General features: G+C 45.3%; 1 protein-coding gene across 2 annotated transcripts in view; it reads left to right on the forward strand.

Annotated features, from left to right (window-relative positions):
- The window catches only part of LOC124005562 (CD166 antigen homolog A-like), a 74094-nt gene that overhangs the window by 39824 nt on the left and 17163 nt on the right, over nt 1–17107 (forward strand). For both annotated transcript variants that reach the window (XM_046314947.1, XM_046314946.1), the window contains exons 2-5: nt 4974–5080; nt 15994–16195; nt 16370–16434; nt 16878–16965. In XM_046314947.1, coding sequence (XP_046170903.1) covers nt 4974–5080; nt 15994–16195; nt 16370–16434; nt 16878–16965 — 462 coding nt within the window. The remainder of the gene's footprint in view (nt 1–4973; nt 5081–15993; nt 16196–16369; nt 16435–16877; nt 16966–17107) is intronic.

Here is a 17107-nt window from a genome sequence, read left to right on the forward strand (position 1 = left end):
TAATAAGTTGTATGGATTCACTTTGTGTGCAGAAAAAGTGTTTAACATAATTTTTTAATTACAGCCTCATCTTTGTACCACACACATACAGTTATCCATAAGGTCCCTCAGTCGAGCGCTCATTTTTAACCACAAAGACCAGGGTGGTTTTCCAATGCCTCGCAAAGAAGGGCACCTATGGGTAAATGGGTCAAAATTTTAAAAAGCAGACATTGAATATCCCTTTGCGTAAGGTGAAGTTTTTAATTACACGTTTGATGGTGTATCAATATACCCAGCCACTACAAAGATACAGGTGTCCTTCCGAATTCAGTTGCTTGGGAGGAAGGAAAACACTCAGGGATTTCACCATGAGGCCAATGGTGACTTTAAAAAGAGTTAGAGTTTAATTGCTGTGATAGAAGAAAACTGAGGATAGATCAACATTATCGTTACCCGATTGACAGAGTGAAAAGAAGGAAGTCTGTACAGAAACATGAATCATTTTTGCAACAGGGCACTAAAGTAATACTGCAAAAAATGTGTCAAACCAATTCAATTTTTTTGTCCTGAATACAGTGTTATGTATGGGGAAATACACCACATTACTGAGTACAACTTTCCATATTTTCAAGCATCATGTTATGGGTATGTCTGTAATTGTTATGTACTGGAGAGTTTCTCAGGATAAAAAAAGATACGGAATGCAGCAAAACACAGTCAAAATCCTAGAGAAAAACTTGGTTCAGTCTGCTTTCCACCAGACATTGGGAGAATAATTTACCTTTTAGCAGGCAAAATCTAGACTGGAGTTTCTTACCAAGAAGACATGAATGTTCCTGAGTGGCCGAGTTATAGTTTTGACTTAAATCTGCTTAAAAATGTATGGCAAGACTTGAAAATGGTTGTCTAGCAATGGTCAACAATCAATTTGACAGAGCTTGAAGAATTTTGAAAAGAGTAATGGACAAATATTGTACAATCCAGGTGTGCAAAGCTCTTAAAGAATTACCTAGAAACACTCACAGTTGTAATCTCCATCAAAGGTACTTCTACAAAGTATTGATTCATGGGTGTGAATACTTATGAAAATTTGATATTTCTATATTTCATTTTCAGTAAATTTGCTAAAAATGGTTTCACATTGTCATTATGGAGTGTTTAAAAAAAAAGTATTTTATCAATTTTGAATTCAGGCTGTAACACAACAAAATGTGAAGTAAGTAAAGGGGAATTAATCTTTCCTGAAGGCACTGGATATGCCAATGATTTGTTTAGCATAGCAATGTCGAATGAATAGAAATATTAGAATTATGGACTGGTTCAAAACATGAGAAAATAACTAATGACCAGCCCACTTGGGTAGCAACTTCAAAATGCGAAAAAGATTTTACTTGTTAAAAATGTTAATGAAAACATGTATTCAATATTTGTATAAATATGTTGGAAACCGTTTTATGAAAGGCTCTTGAGCCAGGGGATTATCGTGTGATAACTTTCGACTAAGGGCTGTTCTTAGGCCCTTAAGGTGATAATCCCTGGGTTCTTATGCCTTACTTCTTAAGTAGTTCTACACACCGTTCTACTACTAATGTTCTGTTTTTGAAACTAAACATTAAATGGAGTGTACATGTCATTTGTAATAAAAACATGTGGGGTTTTACGGCTAGTAATTTAAATGGCTGATTATTCAGTTCATGGTTAACATTGTGTCATGTTGTAAGTGTTCATGATTCCTTTTATTCAAAAAAACACTTAAACAAAATAACAAAGCGAAAACGAACAGTTCTGTCAGGCACTAAACAGAAAACAAGATCCCACTGTCACACCCTGACCTGAGATATCTCTGTTTTCTTTATATTTTGGTTAGGTCAGGGTGTGACGAGGGTGAATACGCTAGTTTTTGTATTGTCTAGGGGTTTTGTATTGTCTATGGGTTTTGTATGTCTAGGGTTGTGTAGGTCTAGGTATTTGCATGTTTATGGTGGCCTGATAGGGTTCCCAATCAGAGGCAGCTGTTTATCGTTGTCTCTGATTGGGGATCATATTTAGGTAGCCTTTGGTGTTTGTGGGTTCTTGTACTGTGTGCTGTGTTTAGTTGCCTGTCTGCACTATTCATATTAGCTTCACAGTTTGTTTTGTTGTTTTGTTAGTTTGTTCAGTGTTCATTCTTTAAATAAATTAGAATGTACGCATACCACGCTGCACCTTGGTCTCATTCGTACGACGAACGTGACACCCACAAAACCCAAAAGGAAAATGACAACTTATATGTGATCCCCAATCAGAGACAACGAACCTATAGGGGAGGGTCCGGGTGGGCATCTACTCTCGGTGGGGGCTCTGGGGGTGGACGCAGACCCCGCTCCGCTTGAGGCTCCCCCTACTTCGGTGGCGCCTCTGGTGCAGGGATAGTCGGCGGGACCTCCAGACTGTAGATCATCGCTGCAGGCTCTTAACTGGGGACCGACGCTGAAGGCTCCGGACCGTCGCTGCAGGCTCTGGACCATGGATCAACACTGCAGGCTTCGTGCCATGGATCATCACTGCAGGCTTCATGCCATGGATCATCACTGCAGACTCTGGGCCATGGGTCATCACTGGTGGCTTCATTCCATGGATCATCACTGGAGGCTTTGTACGTGGAGCCGGAACAGGTCTCACTGGACTGAGGAGACATACTGGAAGCCTGGTACGTGGAGCTGCCACAACGAGTCCTGGCTGGATACCCACTCTAGCTCGGTGAGTGTGGAGAGCTGCACAGGACACACTGGGCTATGAAGGTGCACTGGAGGCATAGTGCGTAGAGCCGGCGCATGATATACTGGACCGTGGAGGCGCACTGGAGGTCTGGAGCATAGAGCTGGCACAACGCGTCCTGGCTGAATACCCCCTGTAGCACAGCAAGTGCGAGGAGCTGGAACAGGCCGCCCTGGGTTGTGCTGGCGACCTGGGGATACCGTGCGTGGAGCTGGCACAGGACATCCTGGGCCGAAGAGATGCACCGGAGACCAGGAGCGCTGAGCCAGCACAATCTGTTCTGGCTGAATGCCTACTCCAGCACGGCAACTGCGGGGAGCTGGAACAGAGCGCACCGGGCTGTGAATGCGCACTGGAGACACCATGCGCATCACCGCATAACACAGTGCCTGACTCCGCCAATCACCCCATGTGCCCCACCCCCAATTTTGGGGGAGCTGTCTCTTGGGCTTCCGTCGTTGTCTTAACTCCTCTTATCATCGCTGTTCCTCACTCGCTGCCTCTGGCTGCTTCCATAGCAGGGTCTTGTACCCTGCCATTACCTCTTCCCAGGTCCAGGATGTCCTCCACTCCCTTTTCTCCCAGGCCTAGGATCCCTGCTCCTCCTGGCCATGCTGCTTGGTCCTTTGGTGTTGGGATCTTCTGTTACAGCTCTCGTAAGGTGGTAGGAAGAGTGGACCAAAGCGCAGCATGGTACGTGTTCATGATTCCTTTTATTTAAAAAAAACACTTAAACAAAATAATAAAGTTGAAACGAACAGTTCTGTCAGGCACAGACACTAAACAGAAAACAAGATCCCACAAAACCCAAAAGGAAAATGACAACTTATATGTGATCCCCAATCAGAGACAACGATAGACAGCTGCCTCTGATTGGGAACCACACCCGGCCAAAAACAAAGAAATAGAAAACATAGACTTTCCCACCTAAGTCACACCCTGACCTAACCAAACATAGAGAATTAAAAATGATCCTTAAGGTCAGGGTGTGACATATGTTGATGGTCACCTACTCTTGTTGCTGAGAATTACCTTATCTCAACAGGCAGCAGGAGCTTTATCCTCTGTAATCCTGTCATTTAGCACACTATGATTTGTTCCCATTGTGGTCCATTGCAGTCTGGACAGATAGTATTTTTTTAATACAAACTAATTTAAAGTTCTCCAAGAGGGTGAACACGGCTTTATTTGACTGTTCAAAAATACATATTTGAATTTATCCAATGGAAATAGGATAACTTCACAACTGCTTTGTTTGAGATTATACTGTGGGGGTGTAATATTTAGAACTTGGATTTTAGACTTTTGGTTAAACATTTATATTGGTTACTTACTGCTTGCTGACAGGAACTTCAGCTCTGCCAAAAAAATGTTTTTATTTCTGTGTTTTTCATTGGGGAAAAAACAACACTATATTGAAGTGGCATGTGTAAACAGTGTAGCGAGCGTCTATACAGATAGCATACCCTGCTGCTGCTGCTTTTGTTGAGAAGATCAGGTCCCCTGATGTTGCAATGGAGGTGATCAATTTAGGTTTGAATGTAAAATTGATCTGGACAGTTGAGTACTTAGTTAATTGTTTACGTATGGGGTTAAGGCTTTTTACCAGTAAATCTAGCACGTACAGTATGTTAATTGCCGTCCTTTAGCCTCCGTTCAAGGGGTTTTATTGGTTCCATGGCTCTCCTATGTCATTTCCTTTCCTACACGCCCCCTAACCCTGACCTGAACTCTGGAAAGGCTGAAATGTGAGTGCTGTTTATGGCTAGCTGAGCAACACCTTGTAATCAGTTGAACCATGGAGGACCTCTTTTTTTTCTCTCTATGCCTGTGTAACTATCCCTCCCCTCAGTCCCCTGTTTTTTCTCTCTATGCCTGTGTAACTATCCCTCCCCTCAGTCCCCTGTTTTTTCTCTCTCTCTCATGCTGGACTTTGTCTCCACAGCAACATATTGGGGGCGGGAAAGGTTGTGAAGTAAAGTGGCTGTAAATAAGCAATTTCAAACGTTGGCTACCCTTGTGCATTTCGTTAATGTGCTGTAAGGTAGACAGACACCTGTCAATTAACAACCTTTTAGATTAGATATATTTATGAAGATGAGCTGGAATTCCCCACAAAAATCAGTAAGACCTGAATACATTTGAATGTCAATAGATCTCGGTCTGTGTTAAATATTTAATCAAATTTGCCCACTTACTGAGTAAATAACCATGTGTTTTCCACTCTCTCTCAGTGAGCGGTATGGATACAGTTATCGGCCTGTATGGAGAGACCATTGAGGTGCCATGCAACAATGGAGCCCCCAAACCAAAGGACCTGTTCATGACCAAATGGAAATACGTAAGTTGTTCATACACTGAGTTTATCAAAACATTAAGAACACCTTCCTAATATTTTGTTGCTCCACATATTGCCCTTAGAACAGCCTCAATTTGTTGGGGAATGGAGTCTAAAAGGTGTCGAAAGTGTTCATTTAAGTCATTACATTTACATTTAAGTCATTTAGCAGACGCTCTTATCCAGAGTGACTTACAAATTGGTGCATTCACCTTATGACATCCAGTGGGACAGTCACTTAACAATAGTGCATCTAAAACTTAGGGGGGGTGGGGTGAGAGGGATTACTTAACCTATCCTAGGTATTCCTTAAAGAGGTGGGGTTTCAGGTGTCTCCGGAAGGTGGTGATTGACTCCGCTGTCCTGGCGTCGTGAGGGAGTTTGTTCCACCATTGGGGGGCCAGGGCAGCGAACAGTTTTGACTGGGCTGAGCGGGAGCTGTACTTCCTCAGTGGTAGGGAGGCGAGCAGGCCAGAGGTGGATGAACGCAGTGCCCTTGTTTGGGTGTAGGGCCTGATCAGAGCCTGGAGGTACTGAGGTGCCGTTCCCCTCACAGCTCCGTAGGCAAGCACCATGGTCTTGTAGCGGATGCGAGCTTCAACTGGAAGCCAGTGGAGAGAACGGAGGAGCGGGGTGACGTGAGAGAACTTGGGAAGGTTGAACACCAGACGGGCTGCGGCGTTCTGGATGAGTTGAAGGGGTTTAATGGCACAGGCAGGGAGCCCAGCCAACAGCGAGTTGCAGTAATCCAGACGGGAGATGACAAGTGCCTGGATTAGGACCTGCGCCGCTTCCTGTGTGAGGCAGGGTCGTACTCTGCGGATGTTGTAGAGCATGAACCTACAGGAACGGGCCACCGCCTTGATGTTAGTTGAGAACGACAGGGTGTTGTCCAGGATCACGCCAAGGTTCTTGGCGCTCTGGGAGGAGGACACAATGGAGTTGTCAACCGTGATGGCGAGATCATGGAACGGGCAGTCCTTCCCCGGGAGGAAGAGCAGCTCCGTCTTGCCGAGGTTCAGCTTGAGGTGGTGATCCGTCATCCACACTGATATGTCTGCCAGACATGCAGAGATGCGATTCGCCACCTGGTCATCAGAAGGGGGAAAGGAGAAGATTAATTGTGTGTCGTCTGCATAGCAATGATAAGAGAGACCATGTGAGGTTATGACAGAGCCAAGTGACTTGGTGTATAGCGAGAATAGGAGAGGGCCAAGAACAGAGCCCTGGGGGACACCAGTGGTGAGAGCGCGTGGTGAGGAGACAGATTCTCGCCACGCCACCTGGTAGGAGCGACCTGTCAGGTAGGACGCAATCCAAGCGTGGGCCGCGCCGGAGATGCCCAACTCGGAGAGGGTGGAGAGGAGGATCTGATGGTTCACAGTATCGAAGGCAGCCGATAGATCTAGAAGGATGAGAGCAGAGGAGAGAGAGTTAGCTTTAGCAGTGCGGAGCGCCCTCCGTGATACAGAGGAGAGCAGTCTCAGTTGAATGACTAGTCTTGAAACCTGACTGATTTGGATCAAGAAGGTCATTCAGAGAGAGATAGCGGGAGAGCTGGCCAAGGACGGCACGTTCAAGAGTTTTGGAGAGAAAAGAAAGAAGGGATACTGGTCTGTAATTGTTGACATCGGAGGGATCGAGTGTAGGTTTTTTCAGAAGGGGTGCTGGCCCATGTTGACTCCAATGCTTCCCACAGTTGTGTCAAGTTGGCTGGATGTTCTTGATACACACAGGAAACTGTTGAGCGTGAAAAACCCAGCAGCGCTGCAGTTCTTGACACACTCAAACCGATACCATATCCCGTTCATAGGCACTTAAATCTTTTGTCTTGCCCAAAAACTTGAAATTGGTGAACATAATTATAGAACAAATCAAATCAAATTGATTTATATAGCCCTTCTTCCATCAGCTGATATATCAAAGTGCTGTACAGAAACCCAGGCTAAAACCCCAAACAGCAAGCAATGCAGGTGTAGAAGCACGGTGGCTAGGAAAAAACTCCCTATAACACCACGTAATTATGCAGTTAAATTCAATCGTAAGAGAAAATATATATTTTACTAACATGCTTTTATTGATTGTAAAAATTGTTTAAAAAGGTATGGAATACAGTTATGGGCCTATTTTGTAAATCTATTTCATCATGCCCATCTAGTGTGGAGGTTGACGGGAGAACAATAACAGAACCAGCTGATATTGCCAATAATTTTGCAGATTTTTTTTACAAAGAAAACTAATTTACTGAGAGATAATGTAAACACCCATTCTTGCAAACAAGCCAATGGATTGATGATCATATTAATAGCAAAATAAACTGTTATTTTATTCTACCATTGGTGTCAGTAGAGGAGGTGTTAAACCTTTTAAAGTCATTACCTATGGTTAATCTACAGATGATGATCTTATGGACAATTTTTTACTTTACTATACTGCTCCCCAGATTGCAGCTCAACTGAAATACATATTTAATTTGTCACTGGAAAATGTTTGGAAGAATGCTAAACTGTGTCCAACCCGAAAGACGGCAAAGAACCCATTACTCCTGCCAATAGTCAACCAATCAGTCTACTATTGTGTGTAAACAAATATGGGAGTATCTGGAAAATAATTATCCGATCACAGCCGATCAGCATGCTTATCGCAAAAAAACATTCCACTACCACTGCATTGGTTGACATGAATGCTATGGGTAATTGCAGGTTTGTGTCATGCAGGTAAAAGAGGACCCAAAAGCGACTTAACAGAAACAGAGTTTATTAAAGTCCAAAACGGAATAACAGAATTCCTCTAGACTTGTAGAGGGGAAACAACTGGAGAAGCGGCCACAGACTGCAGGTCGCTTCGGGTAGGCGCAGGCCGTAGTCGACTGAGACACCTGCTCACACGCAGCATCTGATGAAGGCACAAAACACGACAGGACAGGGTGATACACAATCACGGCAAAAACACGACAGGACAGGGCGAAACGCAATCACGGCATGGTGAATACAATACAAGGAACCGACGGGACAGGAACGGATCATAAAGGAATAAATAGGGACTCTAATCAGGGGAAAGGATCGGGAACAGGTGTGGGAAGACTAAATGATGATTAGGGGAATAGGAACAGCTGGGAGCAGGAACGGAACGACAGAGAGAAGAGAGAGCGAGAGAGTGAGAGAGGGAGGGGGAGAGAGAGGGATAGAACCAAACAAGACCAGCAGAGGGAAACGAATAGCATGGGGAGCACAGGGACAAGACATGACAATAAATGACAAACATGACAGTACCCCCACTCACCGAGCGCCTCCTGGCGCACTCGAGGAGGAATCCTGGCGGCAACGGAGGAAATCATCGATGAGCGAACGGTCCAGCACGTCCCGAGACGGAACCCAACTCCTCTCCTCAGGACCGTAACCCTCCCAATCCACTAGGTATTGGTGACCCCGTCCCCGAGAACGCATGTCCATAATCTTATGTACCTTGTAAATAGGTGCGCTCTCGACAAGGACGGGAGGGGGGAGGGAAGACGAACGGGGGTGCGAAGAAAGGGCTTAACACAGGAGACATGGAAGACAGGATGGACGCGACGAAGATGTCGCGGAAGAAGCAGTCGCACAGCGACAGGATTGACGACCTGGGAGACACGGAACGGACCAATGAACCGCGGAGTCAACTTACGAGAAGCTGTCGTAAGAGGAAGGTTGCGAGTGGAAAGCCACACTCTCTGGCCGCAACAATACCTTGGACTCTTAATCCTGCGTTTATTGGCGGCTCTCACCGTCTGTGCCCTGTAACGGCAATGTGCAGACCTCACCCTCCTCCAGGTGCGCTCACAACGTTGGACAAACGCTTGAGCGGAGGGAACGCTGGACTCGGCAAGCTGGGATGAGAACAGAGGAGGCTGGTAACCCAGACTACTCTGAAACGGAGATAACCCGGTAGCAGACGAAGGAAGCGAATTGTGAGCGTATTCTGCCCAGGGGAGCTGTTCTGCCCAAGACGCAGGGTTTCTGAAAGAAAGGCTGCGTAGTATGCGACCAATCGTCTGATTGGCCCTCTCTGCTTGACCGTTAGACTGGGGATGAAACCCGGAAGAGAGACTGACGGACGCACCAATCAAACGACAGAACTCCCTCCAAAACTGTGACGTGAATTGCGGGCCTCTGTCTGAAACGGCGTCTAACGGGAGGCCATGAATTCTGAATACATTCTCAATAATGATTTGTGCCGTCTCCTTAGCGGAAGGAAGTTTAGCGAGGGGAATGAAATGTGCCGCCTTAGAGAACCTATCGACAACCGTCAGAATCACAGTCTTCCCCGCAGACAAAGGCAGACCGGTAATGAAGTCTAAGGCAATGTGAGACCATGGTCGAGAAGGAATGGGGAGCGGTCTGAGACGACCGGCAGGAGGAGAGTTACCCGACTTAGTCTGCGCGCAGTCCGAACAAGCAGCCACGAAACGGCGCGTGTCACGCTCCTGAGTCGGCCACCAAAAGCGCTGGCGAATAGACGCAAGAGTGCCTCGAACACCGGGATGACCAGCTAACTTGGCAGAGTGAGCCCACTGAAGAACAGCCAGACGAGTGGAAACAGGAACGAAAAGGAGGTTACTAGGACAAGCGCGCGGCGACGCAGTGTGCGTGAGTGCTTGCTTAACCTGTCTTTCAATTCCCCAGACTGTTAACCCGACAACACGCCCATAAGGAAGAATCCCCTCGGGATCAGTAGAAGCCACAGAAGAACTAAACAGACGGGATAAGGCATCAGGCTTGGTGTTCTTGCTACCCGGACGGTAAGAAATCACAAACTCGAAACGAGCGAAAAACAACGCCCAACGAGCTTGACGGGCATTAAGTCGTTTGGCAGAACGGATGTACTCAAGGTTCTTATGGTCTGTCCAAACGACAAAAGGAACGGTCGCCCCCTCCAACCACTGTCGCCATTCGCCTAGGGCTAAGCGGATGGCGAGCAGTTCACGGTTACCCACATCATAGTTGCGCTCAGATGGCGACAGGCGATGAGAAAAATAAGCGCAAGGATGAACCTTATCGTCAGACTGGAAGCGCTGGGATAGGATGGCTCCCACGCCTACCTCTGAAGCGTCAACCTCGACAATGAATTGTCTAGTGACGTCAGGAGTAACGAGGATAGGAGCGGACGTAAAACGTTCTTTTAGAAGATCAAAAGCTCCCTGGGCGGAACCGGACCACTTAAAACACGTCTTGACAGATGTAAGAGCTGTGAGAGGGGCAGCAACTTGACCGAAATTACGAATGAAACGCCGATAGAAATTTGCGAAACCTAAAAAGAGCTGCAACTCGACACGTGACCTTGGAACGGGCCAATCACTGACAGCTTGGACCTTAGCGGAATCCATCTGAATGCCTTCAGCGGAAATAACGGAACCGAGAAAAGTAACGGAGGAGACATGAAAAGAGCACTTCTCAGCCTTTACGTAGAGACAATTCTCTAAAAGGCGCTGTAGAACACGTCGAACGTGCTGAACATGAATCTCGAGTGACGGAGAAAAAATCAGGATATCGTCAAGATAGACAAAAACAAAAATGTTCAGCATGTCTCTCAGAACATCATTAACTAATGCCTGAAAAACAGCTGGCGCATTGGCGAGACCGAACGGCAGAACCCGGTACTCAAAATGCCCTAACGGAGTGTTAAACGCCGTTTTCCACTCGTCCCCCTCTCTGATGCGCACGAGATGGTAAGCGTTACGAAGGTCCAACTTAGTAAAGCACCTGGCTCCCTGCAGAATCTCGAAGGCTGATGACATAAGGGGAAGCGGATAACGATTCTTAACCGTTATGTCATTCAGCCCTCGATATCCACGCAGGGGCGCAGAGTACCGTCCTTCTTTTAACAAAAAGAACCCCGCCCCGGCCGGAGAAGAAGAAGGCACTATGGTACCGGCGTCAAGAGACACAGACAAATAATCCTCGAGAGCCTTACGTTCGGGAGCCGACAGAGAGTATAGTCTACCTCGAGGAGGAGTGGTCCCCGGAAGGAGATCAATACTACAATCATACGACCGGTGAGGAGGAAGGGAGTTGGCTCGGGACCGACTGAAGACCGTGCGCAGATCATGATATTCCTCCGGCACTCCTGTCAAATCGCCAGGTTCCTCCTGAGAAGTAGGGACAGAAGAAATGGGAGGGATGGCAGACATTAAACACTTCACATGACAAGAAACGTTCCAGGATAGGATAGAATTACTAGACCAATTAATAGAAGGATTATGACATACAAGCCAGGGATGACCCAAAACAACAGGTGTAAACGGTGAACGGAAAATCAAAAAAGAAATAGTCTCACTGTGGTTACCAGATACTGTGAGAGTTAAAGGTAGTGTCTCAAATTTGATACTGGGAAGATGACTACCATCTAAGGCAAACATGGGCGTAGGCCTGTCTAACGGTCTGAAAGGAATGTTATGTTTCCGAGCCCATGCTTCGTCCATGAAACAACCCTCAGCCCCAGAGTCAATCAAAGCACTGCATGTAGCACCCGAACCGGTCCAGCGTAGATGGACCGACATAGTAGTACAAGATCTAGATGAAGGGACCTGAGTAGTAGCGCTCACCAGTAGCCCTCCGCTTACTGATGGGCTCTGGCCTCTTACTGGACATGAATTAACAAAATGTCCAGCAACTCCGCAATAGAGGCACAGGCGGTTGGTGATCCTCCGTTCCCTCTCCTTATTCGAGATGCGAATCCCTCCCAGCTGCATGGGCTCAGTCTCAAAGCCAGAGGAGGGAGATGGTTGCGATGCGGAGCAGGGAAACACCGTTGATGCGAGCTCTCTTCCACGAGCCCGGTGACGAAGATCTACCCGTCGTTCTATGCGGATGGCGAGAGCAATCAAAGAGTCCACATCTGAAGGAACCTCCCGGGAGAGAATCTCATCCTTAACCACTGCGTGGAGTCCCTCCAGAAAACGAGCGAGCAGCGCCGGCTCGTTCCACTCACTAGAGGCAGCAAGAGTGCGAAACTCAATGGAATAATCCGTTATGGACCGTTCACCTTGGCATAAGGAAGCCAGGGCCCTAGAAGCCTCCCCACCAAAAACTGAACGGTCAAAAACCCGAATCATCTCCTCTTTAAAGTTCTGGAATTTGTTAGAGCAATCAGCCCTTGCCTCCCAGATAGCTGTGCCCCATTCTCGAGCCCGGCCAGTAAGGAGTGAAATGACGTAAGCAACCCGAGCTCTCTCTCTAGAGTATGTGTGGGGTTGGAGAGAGAACACAATCTCACACTGCGTGAGAAAGGAGCGGCACTCAGTGGGCTGCCCGGAGTAGCAAGGTGGGTTATTAACCCTGGGTTCTGGAGGCTCGGCAGGCCAGGGAGTAACAGGTGGCACGAGACGTAGACTCTGGAACTGTCCAGAGAGGTCGGAAACCTGAGCGGCCAGGTTCTCCACGGCATGGCGAGCAGCAGACAATTCCTGCTCGTGTCTGCCGAGCATGGCTCCTTGGATCTCGACGGCAGTGTAACGAGCGTCTGAAGTCGCTGGGTCCATTCCTTGGTCGGTTCCTTCTGTCATGCAGGTAAAAGAGGACCCAAAAGCGACTTAACAGAAACAGAGTTTATTAAAGTCCAAAACGGAATAACAGAATTCCTCTAGACTTGTAGAGGGGAAACAACTGGAGAAGCGGCCACAGACTGCAGGTCGCTTCGGGTAGGCGCAGGCCGTAGTCGACTGAGACACCTGCTCACACGCAGCATCTGATGAAGGCACAAAACACGACAGGACAGGGTGATACACAATCACGGCAAAAACACGACAGGACAGGGCGAAACGCAATCACGGCATGGTGAATACAATACAAGGAACCGACGGGACAGGAACGGATCATAAAGGAATAAATAGGGACTCTAATCAGGGGAAAGGATCGGGAACAGGTGTGGGAAGACTAAATGATGATTAGGGGAATAGGAACAGCTGGGAGCAGGAACGGAACGACAGAGAGAAGAGAGAGCGAGAGAGTGAGAGAGGGAGGGGGAGAGAGAGGGATAGAACCAAACAAGACCAGCAGAGGGAAACGAATAGCATGGGGAGCACAGGGACAAGACATGACAATAAATGACAAACATGACAGTTTGTGGGTGTACTATTTTTAGATTTCAGTGCAGCATTTGATTTAGTGGATCACTAAATAACTGGGACAAAAATAGTGCATTATGGGTTTAAGGGGGCAATTGGGTACAGTCATATCTAACTGACAGAGAACAGTCCACCTACAGTATATCAGTGGGTTGTTTTCTTCCCCTCATGCTTTAAACTGTGGAATACCGCAGGGCAGCTGCCTTGGGCCACTTATTTACTTCATATATACCAACGACCTTCCTTATGCTTTATCTGAAACTCAAGCTACTATATTTGCAGATGATACTACAATTTATACAGCAAGACAATCGGTACAGCAAACAATCGCTACAGCAAGCTACAAGTAGATCTTGGAAATATCAGGGAGTGGGTTTTCTGGGAAACAAACTTGTTTTGAATGCCAAGAAAACCAAAGTTATGTTGGTCTGTTCCACCAGGAAAATGTCAACACAGCATGGGAATGCAATTAAGCTTGGGGGAGTACAAATTGAGGAAGTGGCAGAAACCAAACTACTTGGTGTGTAGCTTATTATTATTATTATGGTCGTCTCATATAACTAATATATTTAAACTCCATGCATGATCAGAAGGATAGCTAAATATTTACCGGGAAAGATTCTGAAGCTAACAACCCAAACATTAATTGGGAGTGAACTACTGTTCTGTGGTCTGGGGAAATGCATCATCAAATCAAATGTTATTGGTCACATACATGTGATTAGCAGATTTTATTGCGGATGTAACAAAATGCTTTTGCTTCTATCTCCAACAGTGCAGTAATATCTAACAAATTACACAACATATACCCAATACACACAAATCTAAGTAGGAATGAATTAAGACTATATACATATGGACGAGTGATGTCAGAGCGGAACGGACTAAGATACAGTAGAATAGTATAGAATACAATATATATATGAGATGAGTAATGCAAGATATGAAAAACATTATTAAGTGAATGAGATACCGTAGAATAGTATAGAAAACATTATATTCATATGAGATGTAGCAATTGATGCATGATTGCAACAACACATCATCAGTAACAATTGCAACAACACATCAGTAGGGTAAAACTAACCTGTCTCACGGCGGTCTAAACCCAGCTCACGTGCCCTATTAGTGGGTGATCAATCCCAACGCTCTGTGATTTCTGCTTCACAATGAAAGGAAGAGCCGACATCGAAGGATCAAAAAGCGACGTCGCTATGAACGCTTGCCAGATTTGTAAACACTATTAAAGTGATTAGTGTTCCATTCCTTAAAGTGGCCAGTGATTTCTAGTCTATGCCTATAGGCAGCAGCCTCTAATGTGTGGTGATGGCTGTTTAACAGTCTGATAGCCTTGAGATAGAAGCTGTTTTTCAGTCTCTTGCTTTCAATTGTGCATCTGCAAAAGTTTGTGAGGGTTTTAGTTGACAAGCCAAATTTCTTTAGCCTCCTGAGGTTGAAGAGGCTCTGTTTCGCCGTCTTCACCACACTGTCTGTGTGGGTGGTCCATTTCAGTTTGTCAGTGATGTGTACGCCAAGGGACTTGAAGCGTTCCACCTTTTCCACTGCGGTCCCATCGATGTAGATAGGGGTGTGCACCCTCTGCTGTTTTCTGAAGTCCACGATCATCTCCTAATCAGCAGGTGAGATTAGGAGGCTGCAGATTGGACAGAACAAAGCAGCAAGAATTGGTGGAGATATGATTCTTCTGTTGTAGTCATGCACAATGCTCTTGGGTGGTCATCAGTCAATAAAAAACATGCTTATTTTATTTCACAATGTACACCATTTAAAACGGCCAAACTCCATTCACAAAAGTATTCAGTTGGTAAGAGACAGACATTCAGTCAATACTAAGAATAGATTGTCCACCGTCTATGTGTTATCCAGACAGAAAAGAGAAAAAGGCTAAATAACATTTAGATTCAGAGCAATAAAGAAAATAAATAATTTATCTGGGCAAACCAGAAACCTTTCAATATATACATTCAAACAATACTTTAGAACCATTTAAATATAATAAATTGGAAGGTTGTGCAGGGCTATGGTAGATGAAGGAACAAATCTATCTTTTCAGACAGTTAGAGTATTTATCTGGTCAATATGTCAGTGTTTTATGTCTGTTGTTTGTAACAGTGTGTTATATATGAAAATGTGTTTGTATTATAAACTGTATTTTAATTTTTTTTTATGTCCCTTTTAAGGACTCTTGGAAGATTAGTCAAAATGAAGACTAAAATATCCTAATAAAATAAAATAAAAATCACTCTCTGAATGGCACACACACAATCAATGTCTCCCTTGTATCAAGGCTTAAAAATCATTCTTTAACCTATTTCCCCCCTTTTAACGACACTTGTTGAAGTGGATTTAACAAGTGACATCAATAAGGGATCATAGCTTTCACCTGAATTCACCTAGTCAGTCTATGTCATGGAAAGAGCAGGTGTTCCTGCCTAAAGTCCACTGGGCTAATGTTGGAGAGACTGATAGAGACTGAGACAATCACATATCTGAATCCCACCCTGTCTGGACACACGTATACACCTTTAAGTGTATTTCCACTGTGAAGACCACAAGGAGATTTCATATTTTGTATACTATATGTGTACATGTTCTCTTTACACCTTCAAGCTTCAACAGCAGCAATGGTTGATATTCTAAAATAGATATTAATAAGTCACAAACTAAGTCTATTGAGCTCCTGCACCATTAGTGGGTGCATGTTTTGTTCAATGGTTTTTATACCAAGACAGTCTTAAAGTAGTGCAGCTCCATTAGCTAAGTTTTTAAAACCCAAACTGTTTTATATTTACAGGACGATGGAGACCTGCTGACCCAGCTTAAAGACCAGGACGCCTCTGTCATAGCCACTGACAAGTACAAGGACCGTGTCAGCATGGCCGAAAACTCCAGCCTGCTGATTGCTGCAGCAACACTGAAGGACGAGAAGACTTTTACTTGCATGGTGGTGGCTGGGGCTGACATCTCAGAATACCCAGTCAAACTCCTTATCCACAGTGGGTACATAAGGGCAATAGTGCAGCCATACTAATGCATGCTATGGAATGGGTCTTTGAGGTACAATTCAATGCTGTGCTGTGCTGTGTGATATTATTATGGTTAGCCCTGGTGATAGTGAGTGCTCTCTGAGATGCCTACAGCTAGTTAATGTTATGAACTGTGTTCTACAGAGGCTCCAACCGGAGTGGAGATCACAGCCCTAGCCACGGAGCTGGAGATTGGCAAACCAACCCAGGTAGGTTCATCATGTGCTTTGCTTATGCCTACATTATGTTAAGCAGGAAATCAAGGGAAATCCTTCATTGCAGATGAAGTATCTTGAGGCAAACTAAGGAAGGATGGTGCTGCTGGAATGATGAGAGATTTAAAGTGATCCTGATGAATTAGTAAACAGCAGAATATCCCTCCTCCAATTAAAACAACCATGGGATCTAAGAGGGGGTTTAAAATGCTTTGGGCATTTCATGCTACATGAGGGAAGTTCACAAATGCAGTAAAGCCAACACAGATGAGAGCTAGTTTGCACAGATATTTGATCAATTTAGCAACAACAATATTGCAATTTTACTGGGCTACTTTCATAACATAAGGATTTTCCAACCTTTTGTGTGCCCTTGTGGATTGTTCTAAAAGAGGATTTTGCAGTTTTTTCTTCACTTTGTTTTATCATCTGCACAGCTAGGGCAATGCAGCACCTCTGATACCAACCCAGCTGCCAGCATCACATGGTTCAAGAACAAGAAACCTCTGGTGGCTGATGGGAAAGGTATGTTATTGAAATTTTGATGGATGTGGTAAATAATGAAGATTGCACATTCACACATTTCACTTGTTCGGTGTGAGATTCCACAAGAACCGAGCAGTGAAATATCACCTCTAGAGCTACATATTTTCTTCAATACTCATAA

The sequence above is a fragment of the Oncorhynchus gorbuscha genome, linkage group LG19 (assembly GCF_021184085.1).
Source record: "Oncorhynchus gorbuscha isolate QuinsamMale2020 ecotype Even-year linkage group LG19, OgorEven_v1.0, whole genome shotgun sequence".
Lineage (NCBI taxonomy): Eukaryota > Metazoa > Chordata > Actinopteri > Salmoniformes > Salmonidae > Oncorhynchus > Oncorhynchus gorbuscha.